Source organism: Scyliorhinus canicula, chromosome 1 (genome assembly GCF_902713615.1).
Source record: "Scyliorhinus canicula chromosome 1, sScyCan1.1, whole genome shotgun sequence".
NCBI classification, from domain to species: Eukaryota; Metazoa; Chordata; class Chondrichthyes; order Carcharhiniformes; family Scyliorhinidae; genus Scyliorhinus; species Scyliorhinus canicula.
Genome location: NC_052146.1, coordinates 225419507 through 225438310, shown reverse-complemented (window position 1 = coordinate 225438310; position 18804 = coordinate 225419507). Strand labels below are relative to the sequence as shown.

The 18804-nt window shown below is 45.1% G+C and overlaps 1 protein-coding gene across 2 annotated transcripts in view; it reads left to right on the top strand.

The window, feature by feature from the left end:
• Nucleotides 1-18804, top strand: part of cnksr3 (cnksr family member 3) — a 158105-nt gene that overhangs the window by 40948 nt on the left and 98353 nt on the right. For both annotated transcript variants that reach the window (XM_038808448.1, XM_038808453.1), the window contains exon 2: nucleotides 15296-15459. In XM_038808448.1, the coding sequence (XP_038664376.1) occupies nucleotides 15296-15459 (164 nt within the window). The remainder of the gene's footprint in view (nucleotides 1-15295; nucleotides 15460-18804) is intronic.

Genomic DNA, 18804 nt, shown 5'->3' with positions numbered 1-18804 from the left:
TTTACCAGGATGTTGCCTGAATAGGAGAGTTTTGGGTACAAAGAGAGATTGGCTAGCCTTGAATCGTTTTCCTTGGAGCAGGGGAGACTCGGAGGGGACATATTGAGGGGCATAGAGTAGGCAGGGAAAAACTTTTCCCTTTGGTGGAGGGATCAATGACCAGTGGGCATAGATTTGAGGTAAGGGGCAGGAGGTTTGGAGGGGATGTGAGGAAAAACCTACCCAGTGGGTGGTGTGAGTTTAGAATTTGCAGTCTGACACTGGTGGATGTAGAGACCCTCCTAACATTTAAGAAGTATTTAGATGTGCACTTGCGATTCCAAGCCATACAAGGCTATGGACCAAGTGCTGGAAAATGGGATTAGAATAGTTAGGTGCTTGTTTTTGACTGGCACAGCTGTGATGGGTGGAAGGGCCTTTTCTATGCTGTATGACTCTGACTCTAAATGTTCTTGGGTAAAAGCAGGGTGCAGCTGGTTTTAGCTTGATTGAAAGAATGTGGCATAACATAGCTGTTGGAATATTCCAATTTTTGAGGAGCGATTAAGGTAAATTATCATTCTCGATCAAATACTGCTGCACATGACTCAGGGGACATTATAACAGATAAAGGTCACCGGGATGGACATTTTATATATCTATATCTGTATTGTGTCACCCCGTCAATTGTACTTGTGTCGAAGTAAATTCCTGATATCCATGATTCTTATTTACTGTTTCTTTTAGGAATGAATTATTTAATGCTTGGAACACTTACGATCCAGTTAACTTTTTCCCAGAGGCTAAACAGATGTATTGCATAGTTTGAAATAAGTAACGTGGGAAACATGATACTGTCTGCCTATCCAATTTTCATGAATTGCACAAACCTCAGCAGAATACATTGCTAGTTATTTGAATATACAGCGATTTGCATTGTTTATTTTTATAATGTATATTCAACTATTTGAGAGCATTGAGAGAATATTTTAATTCTTATAATGATTAAATTTGTCTTTTCTGTATTTTTCTTCATAAAATTGACCAGTTCTTTATCTTGGATTTCATCAGTTAACACGCACATCGCTTGAAGAGGCTCCAAAGCCTGTTGCATTTTTCTGCTCACGTGGCAAGTGCAGTTTGCTAGCAAAAATGATGTGGAGATGCTGGCGTTGGACTGGGGTGAGCACAGAAAGAAGTCTTACAACACCAGGTTAAAGTCCAACATGTTTGTTTCAAACACTAGCTTTCAGAGCACTGCTTCTTCCACCGGTGAACCTGAGATCAGATTCGCCTGAGGAAGGAGCAGCGCTCCGAAAGCTAGTGTTTGAAACAAACATGTTGGACTTTAACCTGGTGTTGTAAGACTTCTTACTGTGCTAGCAGAGAGTTAGATGGTTGAGAATGCTGCTTGTATACCTCCACTGTTGCTTTTAGTGATGAGCTGTGTTTTTATCAACTATTTTTGGTGCTGCTAGCAAGGTCAGCAATGATTGACAAAGCCTGATTGCCCGTAAGATATTGGTGAGTTTTCTTTTTCTTAACCATTGCAGTATATGTGATGAAGATGCTGTTGAGTAGGGAGTTCCTGGATTTTGTTCCAGGGTGGCATGGTGGCACGGTTAGCACTGCTGCCTCACAGCGCCAGGGACCTGGGTTCCATTCCAGCCTCGAGTGGCTGCGTGTGGGGTCTGTACTTTCTCCCTATGTCTGCATGGGTTTCTTCTGGGTGCTCTGGTTTCCCACAGTCCTAAGAAGTGCAGGTTAGGTTGATTTGGCCATGATAAATTGCCCCGTAGTGTCCAAAGATGTGCAGGTTAGGTGGGGTTATGGGCATAGGGCAAGGGAGTGGGCTTAAGTAGGGTCTTTCACCGGCTCGTTGCAGACTTGATGGGTGAATGGCCTCCTTCTGTACTGTAGGAGCTGCATGATGAGAAAGGAATGACCAATGCTGGTTTGTGAATTGAAGGCAACTGAGTTAATGGCGTTGTTATGCGCTCTGCCCTTGTCTCCTTTGACAGTGCAGGTTGGAGCGTTTGAGAAGTACTGTGAAAGAAGTTTCCATGGGTTGCTGCAGAATATCTGGGGAATGGTACAGGTTGTGGTAGTGGGGGCTGATGTTCCAAGTGATTAAACATGGTGTTACAGCTGTGCAGAGCCAGGCAAGTGAGAGGATTCCATCAGACTCCAGGTGGGAAGTTCAGAGGTAAGCCATTTTGAACTGAATACTTGGGCTCTGACCTGCCCACTGAAGCTCCCCAGTGATGGGTGAGGTCAGCTACTCATTTGAGATCAGCAGATGGGTCTTCTCTTTGCTGTCATATGCCTTCAGTTAATCTCCATAAGGTGCCTGCTTACATTCTGAAAGTAATGGAAAGCTGTTCAGCCTTGACCATAGAATCTCTACAGTACAGAAGGCGGCCATTCAGCCCATCGAGTCTGCACCGACCCTCCAAAAGAGCACCCTACTGAGGTCTAATCCCCTACATACCCCATAACTCCACTCGTCCTGATCTTTTGGGCACTTGAGGGGCAGGTTAGCACAGCCAATCCAACTAACCTGCATATCTTTGGACTGTGGGTGGAAACCAGAGCACCCAGAAGAAACCCACACACACAATGTACAGACTCCACACGGACAGTTGCCCGAGGTCGCAATCGATCCCTAGTGCTCAGACAGCAGTGCGAACAACTTTGGCACGCACACCACCTAAGATCCAAGTCAAAAGTGTGCCAGATCCTCATTCAGCGAGTCACTGTACACTGATAATGCTCCACTGGCACAACCTTACTTAAGAATGCCGTCACAGCAAATGGACACTCTCACCTGTACAAATTTAGATTGATCATCAGCATCAGGAAGGCAAATGTTATGATCCAAGCTATTGCCACACTGCCACCTATCTGCATTGACTATGTGACATTGGAGATTATTCATACCTTTTACATATTACTTGATGCTGAAATCAGCAAACATTTCGAAAGCTGCAGCTGTTATGTCCAAGCTGAGTAAAGAGAGTGTGGGACAATAGTGTCTTGACCGAGAACACCAAACAGTGTACCAAGCCTGCTTCCTCTATGCAAGTGTGTTTCAAATTGTTTTGTCCAGGACCCATTTCTTCACAACTGGCCATCCTCTGTGACCTGCATTGCCCGAACTTCACGACTGACCTTTCTTTCTTACCTTTAATGTGACAGGTGAGCCTGCTTGGTCCTCACGGTCCCACTTGGTTTGTCATTCAATGTTGGATTTCTACTGAGGGCTTCAGCTGATTTAATTTCTCGCTCCATCCTTTGAAGGAAATCAAAAGGTTTGTCTGTGAACTTGCCATACTTAGTCTTCAAATACTTTTCACATTTTGAGAGTTTAATCTTTCATTTGCCGGAACTTTCCTGCACATAACGCATCTGGGCGTTGCATCCTGATTTGCATTTTATACTGCTTTGTTTCCAATTTCTTAATGGGTTGTTCATCAGAGGCCCTGGAGTTCACACCACTGCTTTGACCTGCCGTGGAGTCTCCTGAGAGGCTCTCTGATCCTGACCTGTTTGTGTGTCTGCCTGTCTTCCTCATTACAAACTGTGATTGTTCTTCACACACTCTCTCTTGTTTGCTTGTTGGCAGCTACAAAATGGAGGAATCTCTCCTCTAGAATTTCCCAGCCAAAACTGAATCTCCGTTTGAAGAACAAACAAATTGCTGCAATCCCTGTATATGTAGCTATCACATAAATTCCACCTCCCTGTGATGGTGTCGGCATTGAAGTACTTTTGAAGCCAACAAATTGGTGCTGACTGTTAGCATCGTGACCAGCCATTCTCACCCCTCACACAAACGTCCCTTGGCTGCTCTCTGTGTCCTTCACAGGCCCCGAACTCCAATACCGCCTCTGCCTCCTCCTATTCGTTAGTGGAACGATTGGATGTCGGATGTGACGTTAGGAAGGCTAATCACCCGGGCGGCAGGGTGGTTCGTTCCCAGCCCTGGGTCACTGTGTGAAGTTTGCATGTTCTCCCTGTATCTGTGTGGGTCTCACCCCCACAACCCAAAGATGTAGAGGGACAGGGAGTATTTGGGAAGCAGGGGGGCTGCAGAAGGACTTGGGACAGGCTAGGAGAGTGGGCAAAGAAGTGGCAGATGGAAGTGTGAGGTTATGCACTTTGGAAGGAGGAATGGAGGCATAGACTATTTTCTAAATGGGGACATGTTTAGGAAAGCAGAAGCATAACCGGACTTGGGAGTCCTTTTTTTAAAACTCATTTTATTTAGACTGGTATCAAAGTAATTCACAGCAAATAAACACCTCTGGAAACATTCTTCCCAACAATCAACTATACAGTTTGTACAGATTTTTCACCCCCCCCCCCCCCCCCCCCCCCCCCCCCCCCCCCCCCCCCCCCCCGCCCGACGAACACCTCCTCAAACACGGTCACAAATATCCCCCACCTTTTCTCGAACCCCCCTGCTGAGCCCCTGAACTCCTACTTTACCTTCGCTGACCGCAGGAAGTCATGCAGGTCACCCAACCATGCTGCTGCCCCCGGTGGCGATGCCGACCGCCACTCCAGCAAAATTTGTCGCCGTGCAATCAGGCGAAGGCTATGACATCGGCCTTCCTCCTCCATTAACTCCGGCTTCTCTGAAACCCCAAATATCGCCACCGAAGGGTCCGGGTCCATTCACTCCTCCATTATCCTGGCTAAGACCGCGAACACTCCTGCCCAGAATCAGCCCAATTTTTCACAACCCCAAAACATGTGCGCATGATTCGCTGGCCCCCGCCCACACCTCTCACACTCATCTGCTACCCCCTGAAAGAACCCACTCATTCTTTCCCGAGTCATATGCACCCTGTGCACCACCTTAAACTGATTCAGGCTCATCCTTGCACAAGAGGCGGTCCGGTTTACCCTTCACAGTGCCTCACTCGCTACCCCTCGACAGCTCTACCCTCTCCCTTAGCTCCTCCAGACTGGCGAACCCTTCTTCCAAATGAAAATCCCTCACCTTGACCAGCCCCACTTCCCTCTCCCTCCTGTATACACTATCCATCCTCCCCGGATCAAACCCATGATTCTCGCACAGCAGCGTTAGCACCGACATCCCTTCCACCCTAAAATGCCTCCTCAGCTGATTCCATATCTTCACCGTGGACTGCACCACTCAGCTCCCTGAATACCTATCTTAAGATCCTCCCTAGCCTCCTCCACCAGCTTTAAGTTCCACTTATGGAGCCCCGTCCATTCCCTCGCTAACTGAATCCCCAAGTACCTAAACCTATCCCTCGCTACAGTAAATGCATCCCCCCCCTAAATTAGACTGCTGTGCCAGCTCATTCCCTGGGAATAGCTCGCTTTCCCCTACATTCAACTTGTATCCCGAGAACCCTCCAAACCTCCCCAACAGGCCCATAATCATTCCCATACTCTCCAACGGATCCGAAACATACAGCAGGAGGTCATCAGCATGACTTGGGAGTCCTTGTTCACAATTCTCTTAAGGTTAACGTGCAGGTTCATTTGGCAGTTAGGAAGGCAAATGCTTGTCGAGAGGACTGGAATACAAGACCAGTTATGTAATTCTGAGACTGTAAGAGACTCTGGACAGATCCCATTTGGAGTATTGTGAGCAGTTTTGGGCCCTTTATCTAAAGAAGGATGTGCTGTCTTTGGAAAGCGTCCAGAAGAGGTTCACCAGAATGATCCCTGGAATGAACAGCTTGTCATATGAGGAACGGTTGAGGACTCTGAGTCTGTACTCGGGAGTTTAGAAGGATGAGGGCGGGATCTTATTGAAACTTAAAGGATACTAAAAAGCCTGGATAGAGTGGATGTGGAGAGGATGTTTCCACTTGTAGAAAAAACTAGAGGACACAATAAAGGGACGATCCTTTAAAACCAAGATGAGGAGAAATTTCTTCAGCCAGCGTGTGGTGAATATGTGGAACTCTTTGCCGCAGAAGGCTGTGGCGGCCAAATCACTAAATGTCTTTAAGACCGAGATGGATAGGTTCTTGATAAGGGGATCAGGGGTTATGGGGAGAAGGCAGTAGAATGGGGATGAGAAAAATGTCAGCCATGATTGAATGACAGGGCAGACTCGATGGGCCGAGTGGCTGAATTCTGCTCCCGCTCCCATATCTTATGGTCTTATGTACAGGTTGGGTGGATTGGGCACACAAAAGGGTGTGTGTATTTTCAGTTGTCTTGATCTGCAACGAGATAGGAGGTTTACAGGTACAATTTGGAGTAAATCATTCCATTATGCTAATGTATTTGTTTAGACAATATATTTTCAGCAGACTCCGGTTAGCAGCTGTCTTGGAACGCCTCATTAAAGCAACAGGTTGGGCTAGTTTTGCGCTTGCAGTTCCATATACAGTGTTCAATTGCATAGGCATAATATTCAACTCTATTGTACTTGTCTGTGGGGCCACTTTTCAAACATGAAGCTAGTCTCAACTTGAAAATGGCAAAATGTGTCTGCTATTCTTCCTTTTTAAGGAAAAGATTAAGAAACTCAAGGGTTTAACCACACCCCCAAACCTTTAAAGAATAAGTCTTCACGATCACGCAGTGTTTGAAAATTTGCTTGTAGCCAAGTGAACTGCTTAAATCTCCCAACCTCTCTTCTAAATGGCCTAATTGGAGAATCCCTCTTTGAAATCTGTTGGAGACTTTACTGTAAACAGTACCGAAAGATGTTTGGGACATATAACATTGTCCACTGCCTTGCACAGTGGTTAGCATTGTTGCTTCACAACACCAAGGTTTGATTCCCGGCTTGGGTCACTGTCTGTGCGGAGTCTGCACGTTCTCCCCGTGTCAGCGTGGGTTTCCTCCGGGTGTTCCGGTTTCCTCCCGCATGTCCCGACAGACGTGCTGTTAGGTAATTTGGACATCTCTGTATACCTGAACAGGCGCTGGAATATGGCAATTCAGGGCTTTTCACTTCATTGCAGTGTTAATGTAAGCTTGCTTGTGACAATCAGTCCTTTACCACTGATGCTGTATCGTAAGGAATGTGCCAGCCACTTTGTGCACAACAAGTTCTTTATTTGGTTGCGGGATAAATATTGTTTGAAACCTGCTCCTCCAAGAAGTGCCTTGCAGGGTGGCACAGTGGTTAGCACTGCTGCGTCACAGTGCTGAGGATCAGGGTTCGATTCCAGGGTCACTGTCCATGTTGAGTTTATACGTCCCCATGCCCACAACCCAAAAGATGCACAGGATAGGTGATCGGCCATGCTAAATTGCCCCTTAATTGGGGGGAAAAAAATAATTGGATACCTTTTTTCTTTAAAAAAGTAGTGCCTTGCACCTACTTGGGCATCCTTGTCTGAAGGCCTTCCACAGCTGCACTGGTGCATTTGTCCACATATGGTGCTCGAGCGTCTGGAGTTGGACCAAGTTGAGAATTCAAGTGCTGTCATTGAGCAGTGACTAACTTTTGTGGGTTGTAGGTTTCTTATTTCCTGCATTTGAAAAATCAAAATGTAATTTGTTGTTGTACAAAACATTAACTTTGCACACCACTGAGGTTCACCTGCAATTTTGGCTGCATTTGATGTAAATTCTTTAGTCTAATGAGCATTTCCAACCTGTTAACTGAACATGCTGTTGAGTTTCTCCATGAAAATATATGCATTTCTAAATTGTTCTAAATTTAATCAAGCCACATTTCTAATAGAGAGCATTTTCTTTAATTCTCTCCTTAGACAATTAGTTGTCTTCATTCATAAAATTCCATATGCACAGCTGCAAAAGAATGCATATATTTTTTCTACAATAATGTAGCATATTTATTTAGAACATAGAACAGTACAGCACAGAACAGGCCCTTCGGCCCTCGATGTTGTGCCGAGCCATGATCACCCTACTCAAACCCACGTATCCACCCTATACCCGTAACCCAACAACCCCCCCCCCTTAACCTTACTTTTAATAGGATACTACGGGCAATTTAGCATGGCCAATCCACCTAACCCGCACATCTTTGGACTGTGGGAGGAAACCGGAGCACCCGGAGGAAACCCACGCACACAGGGGGAGGACGTGCAGACTCCACACAGACAGTGACCCAGCCGGGAATCGAACCTGGGACCCTGGAGCTGTGAAGCATTTATGCTAACCACCATGCTACCCTGCTGCCCCAGGGTATAACGTTTCAAGCAAAATAATTGAGTTTATTTGAAGGTAGTTCATCTCTAAATTTACCAATCAAAACTGTACAATGTGAAGAGATCCCTGATCAGAGTTCGCATGGCTTCTTTGTACAAACTATCCTCTCTTCGATCAGTTCAATCAACACAGTGACTGGGATGGGGAGAGATAATTATCCAGGCTTCCTGCTTCTAATTGCTGCCCAATGATCATGATAGTAACTGTATACATAAATATTGGGACAGCATCAGATCTGGCAACGATGCAATAATTCTTTATTGCACCAATGTGGTTATTTGTCACATGAAGACCAGGGCATGGGTGAACCCAAGAACTATAGACCCTGTGAATAGGAATGATCAACATTGGTACCAAACAGCCAAAACTGCATGGTGCAGATCTGAAATTAAAAAGAAAATGCTGGACAGACTCAGCCAGTCGGTTAGCCGAACAGCTAATGTTTCTAGTTTGAGAAAAGGTGCTGTTTGTCAGCATACTGAAGAAGGCAATGTTCTTTAATCTTCCTATAGATCTTTAACCTGGGAGTCAGTTGGTAGCACTCGCCTGCAAGTCAGAAGGTTGTGGGTTCAGGTCCTACCGCAGGACTGAGTATAAAAATCAAGGGTGTATGGAGGGATCCCAGGATATATTTCCGAGAAGATCAGGGATGTTTTCCCTGTTGTCCTGGCCAATATTTACCCCTCAATCGGCATCACAAAAAAACAGATTATCTGGTCATTATTGCATTCGCGTTCGTATGGTCACTAATTTGCTGTGAACAAATTGACTGCATATCCTGCATTACAAGAGTGACTACACTTATAAAAATTTTGAAAAGTACGTTGTGACGTCCAGTCATTATGAAAGCCACTATTTAAATACAAGTCTACAATGCTGCTCACTAGTTATGGTGGAGTAAGCTTGCTTTGTTTGCTGTTCTAGTCCCATAATATTTATATTAGCTCTGTGGGTTTTAACATTGCATTTCTAGTAACATTACATTCCTAGCATTTGTATATGTAGTAAAATTTCATGGTTGACTGTTCTACAGCAAGTGAGGTGGATCATTAATTGGCAGCTTGCAGATTGTTATTTCAAGATAGCAAGCTAAAATATTAACCATGCAAGTCTTTTCCTTGATTTGGAATTTGGAAATAGTACTTGCATGCTCCTACTGTAGCAATGTGACACCTACCAATACAAAAGCAGAATTAACCCATATCTAATTAAATGCTTAATTGGCATGTGTTTTACATGCTGTCAACCTATTAATTAAAGCACACTTTAATAAATTATTTTGCATTTCTGAACAAGATGCACATGAATTTCAGCTTATTTGGATTTCCTATGAAACTAAAACTGCCCATATGGTGGTGGACCTCTGTGGTTTGTTGCTCTTTTGTGGCTATAAATATAGCGGTTAATAAGGTCACCTTTCTTGATCTTAATTATGAATATGCTTTCAGAGTCGGCAGGTATCTCTCGATACCGCCACTAGGTTCAACCCGAATACTGATCAAAGGACCAATACACCAGTTAGTTAGTTCAAAGTCAATACTACTTTATTTACACACAGTATGATTTACTCATGCACAATAACACTACAGGCTAAACTATATCTATCACTAACACCTATACTTAACTTCGGGTGCCCACTTAGGTCAGAAGAACAGTGGCTGTTGGGTTTGAACAAGTAGCAGGAGTATAGCTATGGTGGTCCGTCTGGTAGCGAGTGTTGAACTTGAACTTACTTGCTTTTGGTGGTGCAGGTGGAGGGGTCTCTCCAGTTGAGAGCCGATTTCAAGAGAGTGAACACATGGGGGTTCCTTCTTATACTTGGGGGTTTGGGGGGGCTTCGCGCCCTTTTAGACAGGCCTTAAACATGGTCCCAATCAATTGGGCAGCTTCTCGATCACCGCCAATCTTGATCTGAGCCAATAAAGGGGCAGGTGCCTTGACTGTGGGAGGAAACAGGAGCACCCGGAGGAAACCCATACAGACACAGACAGAAAGTGCAAACTCCACACAGACAGTCACCTGAGGCCGGAATTGAACCCAGGTCTCTGGAGCATGAGGCAGCAGTGCTAACCACTCCCACCATGCCACCCATTTGTGGGGCACTGACTGGAGTTCCACCAGGGGCCCTAACAGAGAGGATGTGTATGTTGGAGGAGTGCGTTCAAGTGGAAAAGGCGTCTAGATAACAATTCAAAAATAAGCAACATGGAAGACTGGAGTAATAGTCAGAAATTGTGCTTCAGGTCCAACGGATGAACAGAATACTAATAGGTGTAAAGTAATTAGATCAGGAGAGAGCAATGAGAATAAAACATTATGTGGGTTGCCTGAAAGAAACATTCTTTTACCCATTCACCTGAGAATCGGGAACAAGTTGAATGAATTCCAGGTGCAAACTCGACTTGGATGGTATGACAAGGTAGCCATTTTTCAGATATGGCTATAAAATGGTCAGGACTGGAAAGCACCAGGTTATAATAAGGTCTACAGGAAAGATAGGGAAATGGTGGAAGGAGGGCAGCACGGTTGCATGGTAGTTAGCATAAATGCTTCACAGCTCCAGGGTCCCAGGTTCGATTCCCGGCTGGGTCACTGTCTGTGTGGAGTCTGCACGTCCTCCCCGTGTGTGCGTGGGTTTCCTCCGGGTGCTCCGGTTTCCTCCCACAGTCCAAAGATGTGTGGGTTAGGTAGATTGGCCATGCTAAATTGCCCGTAGTGTCCTTAAAAGTAAGGTTTAAGGGGGGGGGGGGGGGAGGTTGTTGGGTTACGGGTATGGGGTGGATGCGTGGGTTTGAATAGGGTGATCATTGCTCGGCACAACATCGAGGGCCGAAGGGCCTGTTCTGTGCTGTACTGTTCTATGTTCTAGGAGTAGCCTTAATGATTTAAGAATGAAGCTACTTCATTCAAAACAGAGAATATAATGATGAATGAATAGGCAGTGATGACTTCAGCCTGGACTTTGCCGGATATTAGGAAAGGCTGATGTTGGGCGTGAAAAGTGGCATTGAAACCACTGATGGCAATGGCCGCTTTCTCTGCCATATAGTCTGGGACTTTGGAGTAAAACTTCAAGTGACCGGTCCATGATGAATTGCCGGTGGGGCAGCCTCTGATTCACCTGCCCGCCCAAGCACTGCCAGAGTATCGTCTGGGCACGAGCTTCTCTCCCCAGAGCACTGAGCTCCCCTGGAAGGTCTGCTCATCAGGTGCATGCCTAAGAGACCAATCGGGTTTGGTGCCTTTCTGCCATCACGTTAGTGGATGGATCATTTTTGACCCGGGGGGGGGGGGTCCTGGTAATAACATTTAAATGTGTTCAAATGCAGTTCCTGACACTTAATGCACCCCATCACTGACTAGTGGAAGGGACAAACACGTCATGCGCTCACGTCAGTGTAAACCATAACTTTGCACAACTCACCATATTTTCTGCTCCTGTCACTGACCCTGCCGATTCGAGTAGGAGTGGAAAGTCCTGGCTTTTGAGTAGAATTAAGTGGGAAAGGATTTGAAACTGTAGTCGAAGTATTGTATAGACAGTGTGATTTTAATGAGGGATTTTACTTTCATATGAAATGAGATAAGCAACCTAGTACCTGCCAGAAAGGTGGTGAATTTCTAATGTGCCTGGGAGAGTTTTCTGCAGCAAGGGAGTAAACCATATTAGATTTAGTAACATGTAATGAACCAGATTTAGTTAATAGCCTAACGGGACATGAACATTTATCTAATAGCCATCATAATATGATTTAAGTTTAATGTACTGTCAAAGGCAGAAACCTGAAGCGGCTACCAAGATCCTTTGATTAGGTTGTCTTTGATGGAATGAAGCAAATACTATCCACAGGAAACTGGCAAATTTGTTAAGGGGCAAATGACAGAAGATCAGTGGGAGGTGTTCAGATGAGTATTTAATGTGATACAGAATCAGTTTATCCCCTTGGGAAAGTACTTTATACTTGCTAAAAAGACAGCTGTGGACAACTAAGAGACAAAAATTTTTAACGTACAAAAATGCAACAAACCAATACTGCAAGGCATAAAGAGTAACAATAGGTGATAAGTAGATAAATAGATCAAGATGAGCTAAAAATAAATTTGCAAGAATTATCCGGATTAATGCAAGCTTCACAGTTACAGAAGGAAGAGGGTGGCCAGGAAAAGCACCCCTCCTTTTTATAAAAAAAAACCTGATAACCGTGATATCAATCAAAATAAGGGAATAGTCGGCATATGAATAATTGCTTAGTGCTATTATTTACAAAATAGAGGAGGAGGTGACCATGCCAGACATCACAAGGAAGCTAATGTTGAATCGGGGTCAAGGAACTTTCACAAAAATGTTGGCAAAGTAACAGTAATGGAAAGAATAATGGTGCTATAAAGTGATGGATCCGCAGGACACAATAGTTTTAAGTACACAAGAGCATTGCATATTCCTGAAGAATAAGCTTCGTCTGCTCACCTTTTCTTTAGATTAGAAAATTGTCATTTAAGAAGGCTGATGAGGAAAAGTAGGGAATTTTAGATCAGTTAGCCTAAGGTCATTGTCAGCAAATTACTGAAATCTATGATTAATCCAAGAGTGACTGAACAGCTTGAAAACTTTCAGTTCCTCCAAAAGAAGCAACATGAATTTGCAAAGGATTGGTTGTGTCTAATGGACCCAACTGAATTTTCTCTTTGATGCAGTACTGAAAGTAGTAGATGGAGGATGTTATTTAAGTTGGCTTCCAGAAGGCATTTGATAAAGTTCCTCACGAGAGACTGTTAACTGACCTGGTTTAAAAATTGGCGAAGTTCATGTTCTTAGATCATGAGCATGTCATGAACTGGTCCAAAAATCACCAAAAGGCAAATGGATCGCTGGTCTTTATCTGAATACAAGGGTGTAGAAGTCGTGCTTCAGCTGTACAAAGTCCTGTGGCTGGACCACACTGGAATACTGTTGAGCAGTTCTAAGAACGGCACCTTAATGACCCGGGAGGTGGTGCAGTATGAATTTACCGGAATGATCCCTGGACTTCCAATGTTACACTATGAGGAGACCAAGTTGGTCTGTGCTTCCTGGAATTTAAATTAGGGTGAATTCACCTAAGCTTTCAAAGTGATGGGGAATTTTAAAAAAAACTCCCAATTGGGCAACTTAGCATGGCCAATCCACCTAGAACATACAGTGCAGAAGGAAGCCATTCGGCCCATTGAGTTTGCACAGACCCACTTAAGCCCGCACTTCCACCCTATCCCTGTAACCCAATAACCCCATCTCACCTTTTTGGTCATTAAGGGCAATTTATCATGGCCAATCTACCTAACCTGCACGTCTTTGGACTGTGGGAGGAACCCAGAACACCCGGAGGAAACCCACTCAGACACTGGGTGAACATGCAGATTCCGCACAGACAGTGACCAGCGGGGGATCGAACCTGGGACCCTGGCGCTGTGTTAGGTTGTATGTGGGATGAGGGTGAGAAGGCTGTTGTTGTTGGAGATGGGCTGGTGGTGTTTGCAGCTGGGACAGTGTCCTATTGCTGAGGCTGTCCTTTCTCAGCTCTCCTCAGCAACCAGCAGCGTCTCTCCAACAACAACAGCCTTCTCACCCTCATCCCACATACAACCCAACACAACACCCTATCCAGGTCAACCCATGCAACCTTGCGTTGACCACCAGTCCTCCCATAGTTCCTCATACCCTCCCATGCTAATCTATGCCCCTATTTCTCTATGATTCTTTACTGCCCCGAAGCCAACCTACACCCTTCTACAAATCCCCATGCCACTGTTAAGTCATATCAATCTGAGCTGTTTCCAGAATTGTTGGGACCCAACTCCCATAACTCCCTCCCCCAAAATGATAATCTGAACTCTGGGTCAGGTGGGAGTAAGGTTCTCGGAGCCAGGAATTCCCCCAACTTTGTGCCCCAACCCAAGAGTAAAGATTCGGGTCATTCTCTTTACCCATCGCTCGGTTCTGTAGCTGTCAACTCCATCCGTCTCTGACAACTGAACCAGAACAACCTTTTACCATGTATTTGACTCCCAAGTTGAATTTCTGATCACATCTGCTCCATGATCAATGATTGCATACGGCTACCTATAGGTTACCCATCTCTACCATGCCTCGGCTTATTTGCTGCTAATGTTTTTTTTTAATAACCTGGCTCATATTAACTCTGCAATGTGAAAAATCCCGAGTCGCCACACTCCGGCGCGTTCGGGTACACTGAGGGAGAATTCAGAATGTCCAAATTACCTAACAGCACGTCTTTCGGGACTTGTGGGAGGAAACCGGAGCACCCGGAGGAGGAAACCCACGCAGACACGGGGAGAATGTGCAGACTCTGCACAGACAGTGACCTAAGCCGGGAATTGAACCTGGGACCCGGGAGCTGTGTGGCAACAGTGCTAACCAGTGCTGCCCCCCTTCCCTATGCCTCTTGGCTTAACTATTCCGATGCACCCCTTGACAGACTTCCCATTTTCCATCATATGCAAACTTGAACTCATCCAGAGCGCTGCTGCCATATTTAACTTGCTCCATGTGGTCATTGATGTGCATTGGCTCGGAACCTGACGATAGTTTTAATATCCTTGTTCTTAATTTCTCCATAGGTCTTGCCCCTTCCTGTTGTAGCTTCCCCTGGCTCCACTAAACATCAGGGTCTCTGCGCTCCTTCAGTTCTAGGTTTGTCTGCATCCCCAACTGCTTTGATATTGCTGGTTGTGGCTTCAGCTATCTAGGCCCAAACTGGAATTTTCTCCCTCAACCACCCCATCTTTCTATCCTGCTCATCCTTCAGACCACATTTAAAAACCTACATGTTTGTCTACACTATTGGTTAGCTGTCTTCGTATTTTTCTATATGACTCAGTATGAAATGTTGTTTGATGATGCTCCTTTGTAGCATCTTGGGGTTTTTAACTATGTTAAAATTGCTATATAAATGAAAGTTTGTGCTTATTCCTTGCAAATGCTTGTTCAGGTCAATGTCCTGAAATACATTTTGGTAACCAAGTCATTTACCTTTTTGAGAATGCAGTGCCTATGCTGAACAGGTGATAAAAATGTCAGTTTGCAACTTGTATAAATTGTTTTAAATTCAATATTTAATATCCTGTCTTCCTTGTGTAGGGCTGGATGATTACTTGCAGTGCTACGTTCACAATTTTGAGCGAGAGAAGATAAATGGCGAGCAGCTTTTACAAATTACTCATCAGGATCTTGAAGAATTAGGAGTAATTCGTATTGGTCACCAAGAGCTGATTGTTGAGGCTGTTGATCTGCTTTGTGCTTTGGTAAGTTTCTTTAAAGCAATTAAGCAGAAACTTCAAGAACTAAATGGCTATGTCTCCAATGTCAGCATTGCCCAAAAAATGAATAAAATCCAAAACTCAAAGAATTTGTGGCCTAAGTAAGGTATTTTTTGAATGTACCTGTGAATTTTATAGATAGAAGAGGGAAGGTTGCTAAAAGTTACAACGGGGAAAAGGTTGTCACTCAAATTGACTGTTGCACAGTTATATGTTCATTTCTTTTTTTAAATTGTTTTTATTAAAACTTTTTTTCCAAGCAGAATTTTTACATAACAAAAAAAATAAACGAAAATATTTAACAAAACAAGGTGGCTGTATCATTATACAAAACGATTGCTGCTGTGCTGACACTTTACTGCTCCCCTAGAAAGTCAAGGAAAGGTTGCAACCACTGGGAGAACCCCATCAAGGACCCTCTGAAGGCAAATATTATTTGCTCCAGGCTGAGGAACCCAGCCATATCACTAACCCAAATCTCCACGCTCGAGGGTTTTCTCCACATCCAACAAGATCCGTCTCCGGGCTACCAGGGAGGCAAAGGCCAGGACGTCGGCCTCTTAAGCTTCCTGCACTCCCAGATCCTCCGACACAACAAATATTGCTATTGTTGGACTCTATTTCACCTGCGTGCCTAAAATCCTGGACATAGCCCTCGCAAAGCCCTACCAGAATTCTTTAAGCGCTGGGCATGCCCAAAACATATGGACATGGTTCGTTTGACTCCCTGCACATCTCGCATCTGTCCCCTACCCCAAAAAATGTGCTCATTCTCGCCGTCATGTGAGCCCGGTGCACCACCTTAAACTGAATTAAACTGAGCCTGGCACATGATGCAGACGAATTCACCCTGCCCAGGGCATCAGCCCACAGGCCCTCCTCTAGCACCTCGCCCAACTTCTCTTCCCACTTGCCTTCAACGCCTCCACTGAGGCTTCCTCCACTTCCTGCAGCTCCTGATATATGTCCGACACCTTCCCCCCTCCTACCCAGATGCCAGACACAACCCTGTCCTGTATCCTTCGAGGGGGTAGCAACGGAAATGTCCCCACCTGTTTTTTGAGAGTCCCAAACCTGGAGATATCTGAAAGCATTTCCATGGGGCAGCCCAAGCCTCTCCAGCGCCTGCACGCTGGGAATAGTCCCATCTATAAACAGGTCCCCCATCCTTCTAATGCCTGCCCTACACCAGCCTTGAAACCCCCCCTTTCAATCCCGCCCAGAGCAAATCTATGGTTGTTCCGTATCGGGGTCCAAACTGAGGCCCCCCTCCTCCTTCCTGTGTCTTCTCCACTGACCCCATACCCTCAGTGCTGCCGCCACTACCGGGCTTGTGGTGCCCCCCCCCCCCCCCCCCCCAAGCATGTCCCACCTTTTAAAGCCTCCCTCTATCTGCTCTACAAGCAGAAATAAGTTGCGCCCGTGTAGGGCATCCCTGTTCCTAGCCACCTGTATACCTAAATATCGAAAGCTCCTCTCCACTATCTTGAGTGGGAACATGTTCATTTCTATTGTTTCAGTAGATCTGAAGGGAAAATACTGGAGTCTGTTCATAAGAACATAAGAACTAGGAGCAGGAGTGGGCCATCCGGCCCCTCGAGCCTGCTCCGCCATTCAATGAGATCATGTCTGATCTTTTGTGGACTCGGCTCCACTTTCCGGCCCGATCACCATAACCCCTAATCCCTTTATGCTTCAAAAAACTATCTATCTTTACCTTAAAAACATTTAATGAAGGAGCCTCAACTGCTTCACTGGGCAAGGACTTCCATAGATTCACAATCCTTTGGGTGAAGAAGTTCCTCCTAAACTCAGTCCTAAATCTACTTCCCCTTATTTTGAGGCTATGCCCCCTAGTTCTGCTTTCACCCGCCAGTGGAAACAACCTGCCCGCATCTATCCTATCCATTCCCTTCATAATTTTAAATGTTTCTATAAGACCCCCCCTCATCCTTCTAAATTCCAACGAGTACAGTCCCAGTCTACTCAACCTCTCCTCGTAATCCAACCCCTTCAGCTCTGGGATTAACCTAGTGAATCTCCTCTGCACACCCTCCAGTGCCAGTATGTCCTTTCTCAAGTAAGGAGACCAAAACTGAGCACAATACTCCAGGTGTGGCCTCACTAACACCTTATACAATTGCAACATAACCTCCGTCTTAAACTCCATCCCTCTTGCAATGAAGGACAAAATTCCATTTGCCTTCTTAATCACCTGTTGCACCTGGAAACCAACTTTCTGTGACTCCTGCACTAGCTCACCCAGGTCTCTCTGCACAGCACCATGCTTTAATATTTTGTCGTTTAAATAATAATCCTGTTTGCTATTATTCCTACCAAAATGGATAACCTCACGTTTGTCAACATTGTATTCCATCTGCCAGACCCTAGCCCATTCACTTAACCTATCCAAATCCCTCTGCAGACTTCCAGTATCCTCTGCACGTTTCACTTTACCACTCATCTTAGTGTCATCTGCAAACTTGGACACATTGCCCTTGGTCCCCAACTCCAAATCATCTATGTAAATTGTGAACAATTGTGGGCCCAACACGGATCCCTGAGGGACACCACTAGCTACTGATTGCCAACCAGAGAAACACCCATTAATCCACACTCTTTTTGCTTTCTATTAATTAACCAATCCTCTATCCATGCTACTACTTTACCCTTAATGCCATGCATCTTTATCTTATGCAGCAACCTTTTGTGTGGCACCTTGTCAAAGGCTTTCTGGAAATCCAGATATACCACATCCATTGGCTCCCCGTTATCTACTGCACTGGTAATGTCCTCAGAACATTCCACTAAATTAGTAAGGCGTGACCTGCCCTTTATGAACCCATGCTGCGTCTGCCCAATGGGACAGATGCCTCGCTATTTCTTCCTTGATAGATTCCAGCATCTTCCTTACTACCGAAGTTAAGCTCACTGGCCTATAATTTCCTGCTCTCTGCCTACCTCCTTTTTTAAACAGTGGTGTCACGTTTGCTAATTTCCAATCCACCGGGACCACCCCAGAGTCTAGTGAATTTTGGTGAATCATCACTAGTGCATTTGCAATTTCCCTAGTCATCTCTTTTAGCACTCTGGGATGCATTCCATCAGGGCCAGGAGACTTGTCTACCTTTAGCCCCATTAGCTTGCCCATCACTATCTCCTTAGTGATAACAATCCTCTCAAGGTCCTCACCTGTCATAGCCTCATTTCTATCAGTCGCTGGCATGTTATTTGTGTCTTCCACTGTGAAGACCGACCCAAAAAACCTGTTCAGTTCCTCAGCCATTTCCTGATCTCCTATTATTAAAACTCCCTTCTCATCCTCTAAAG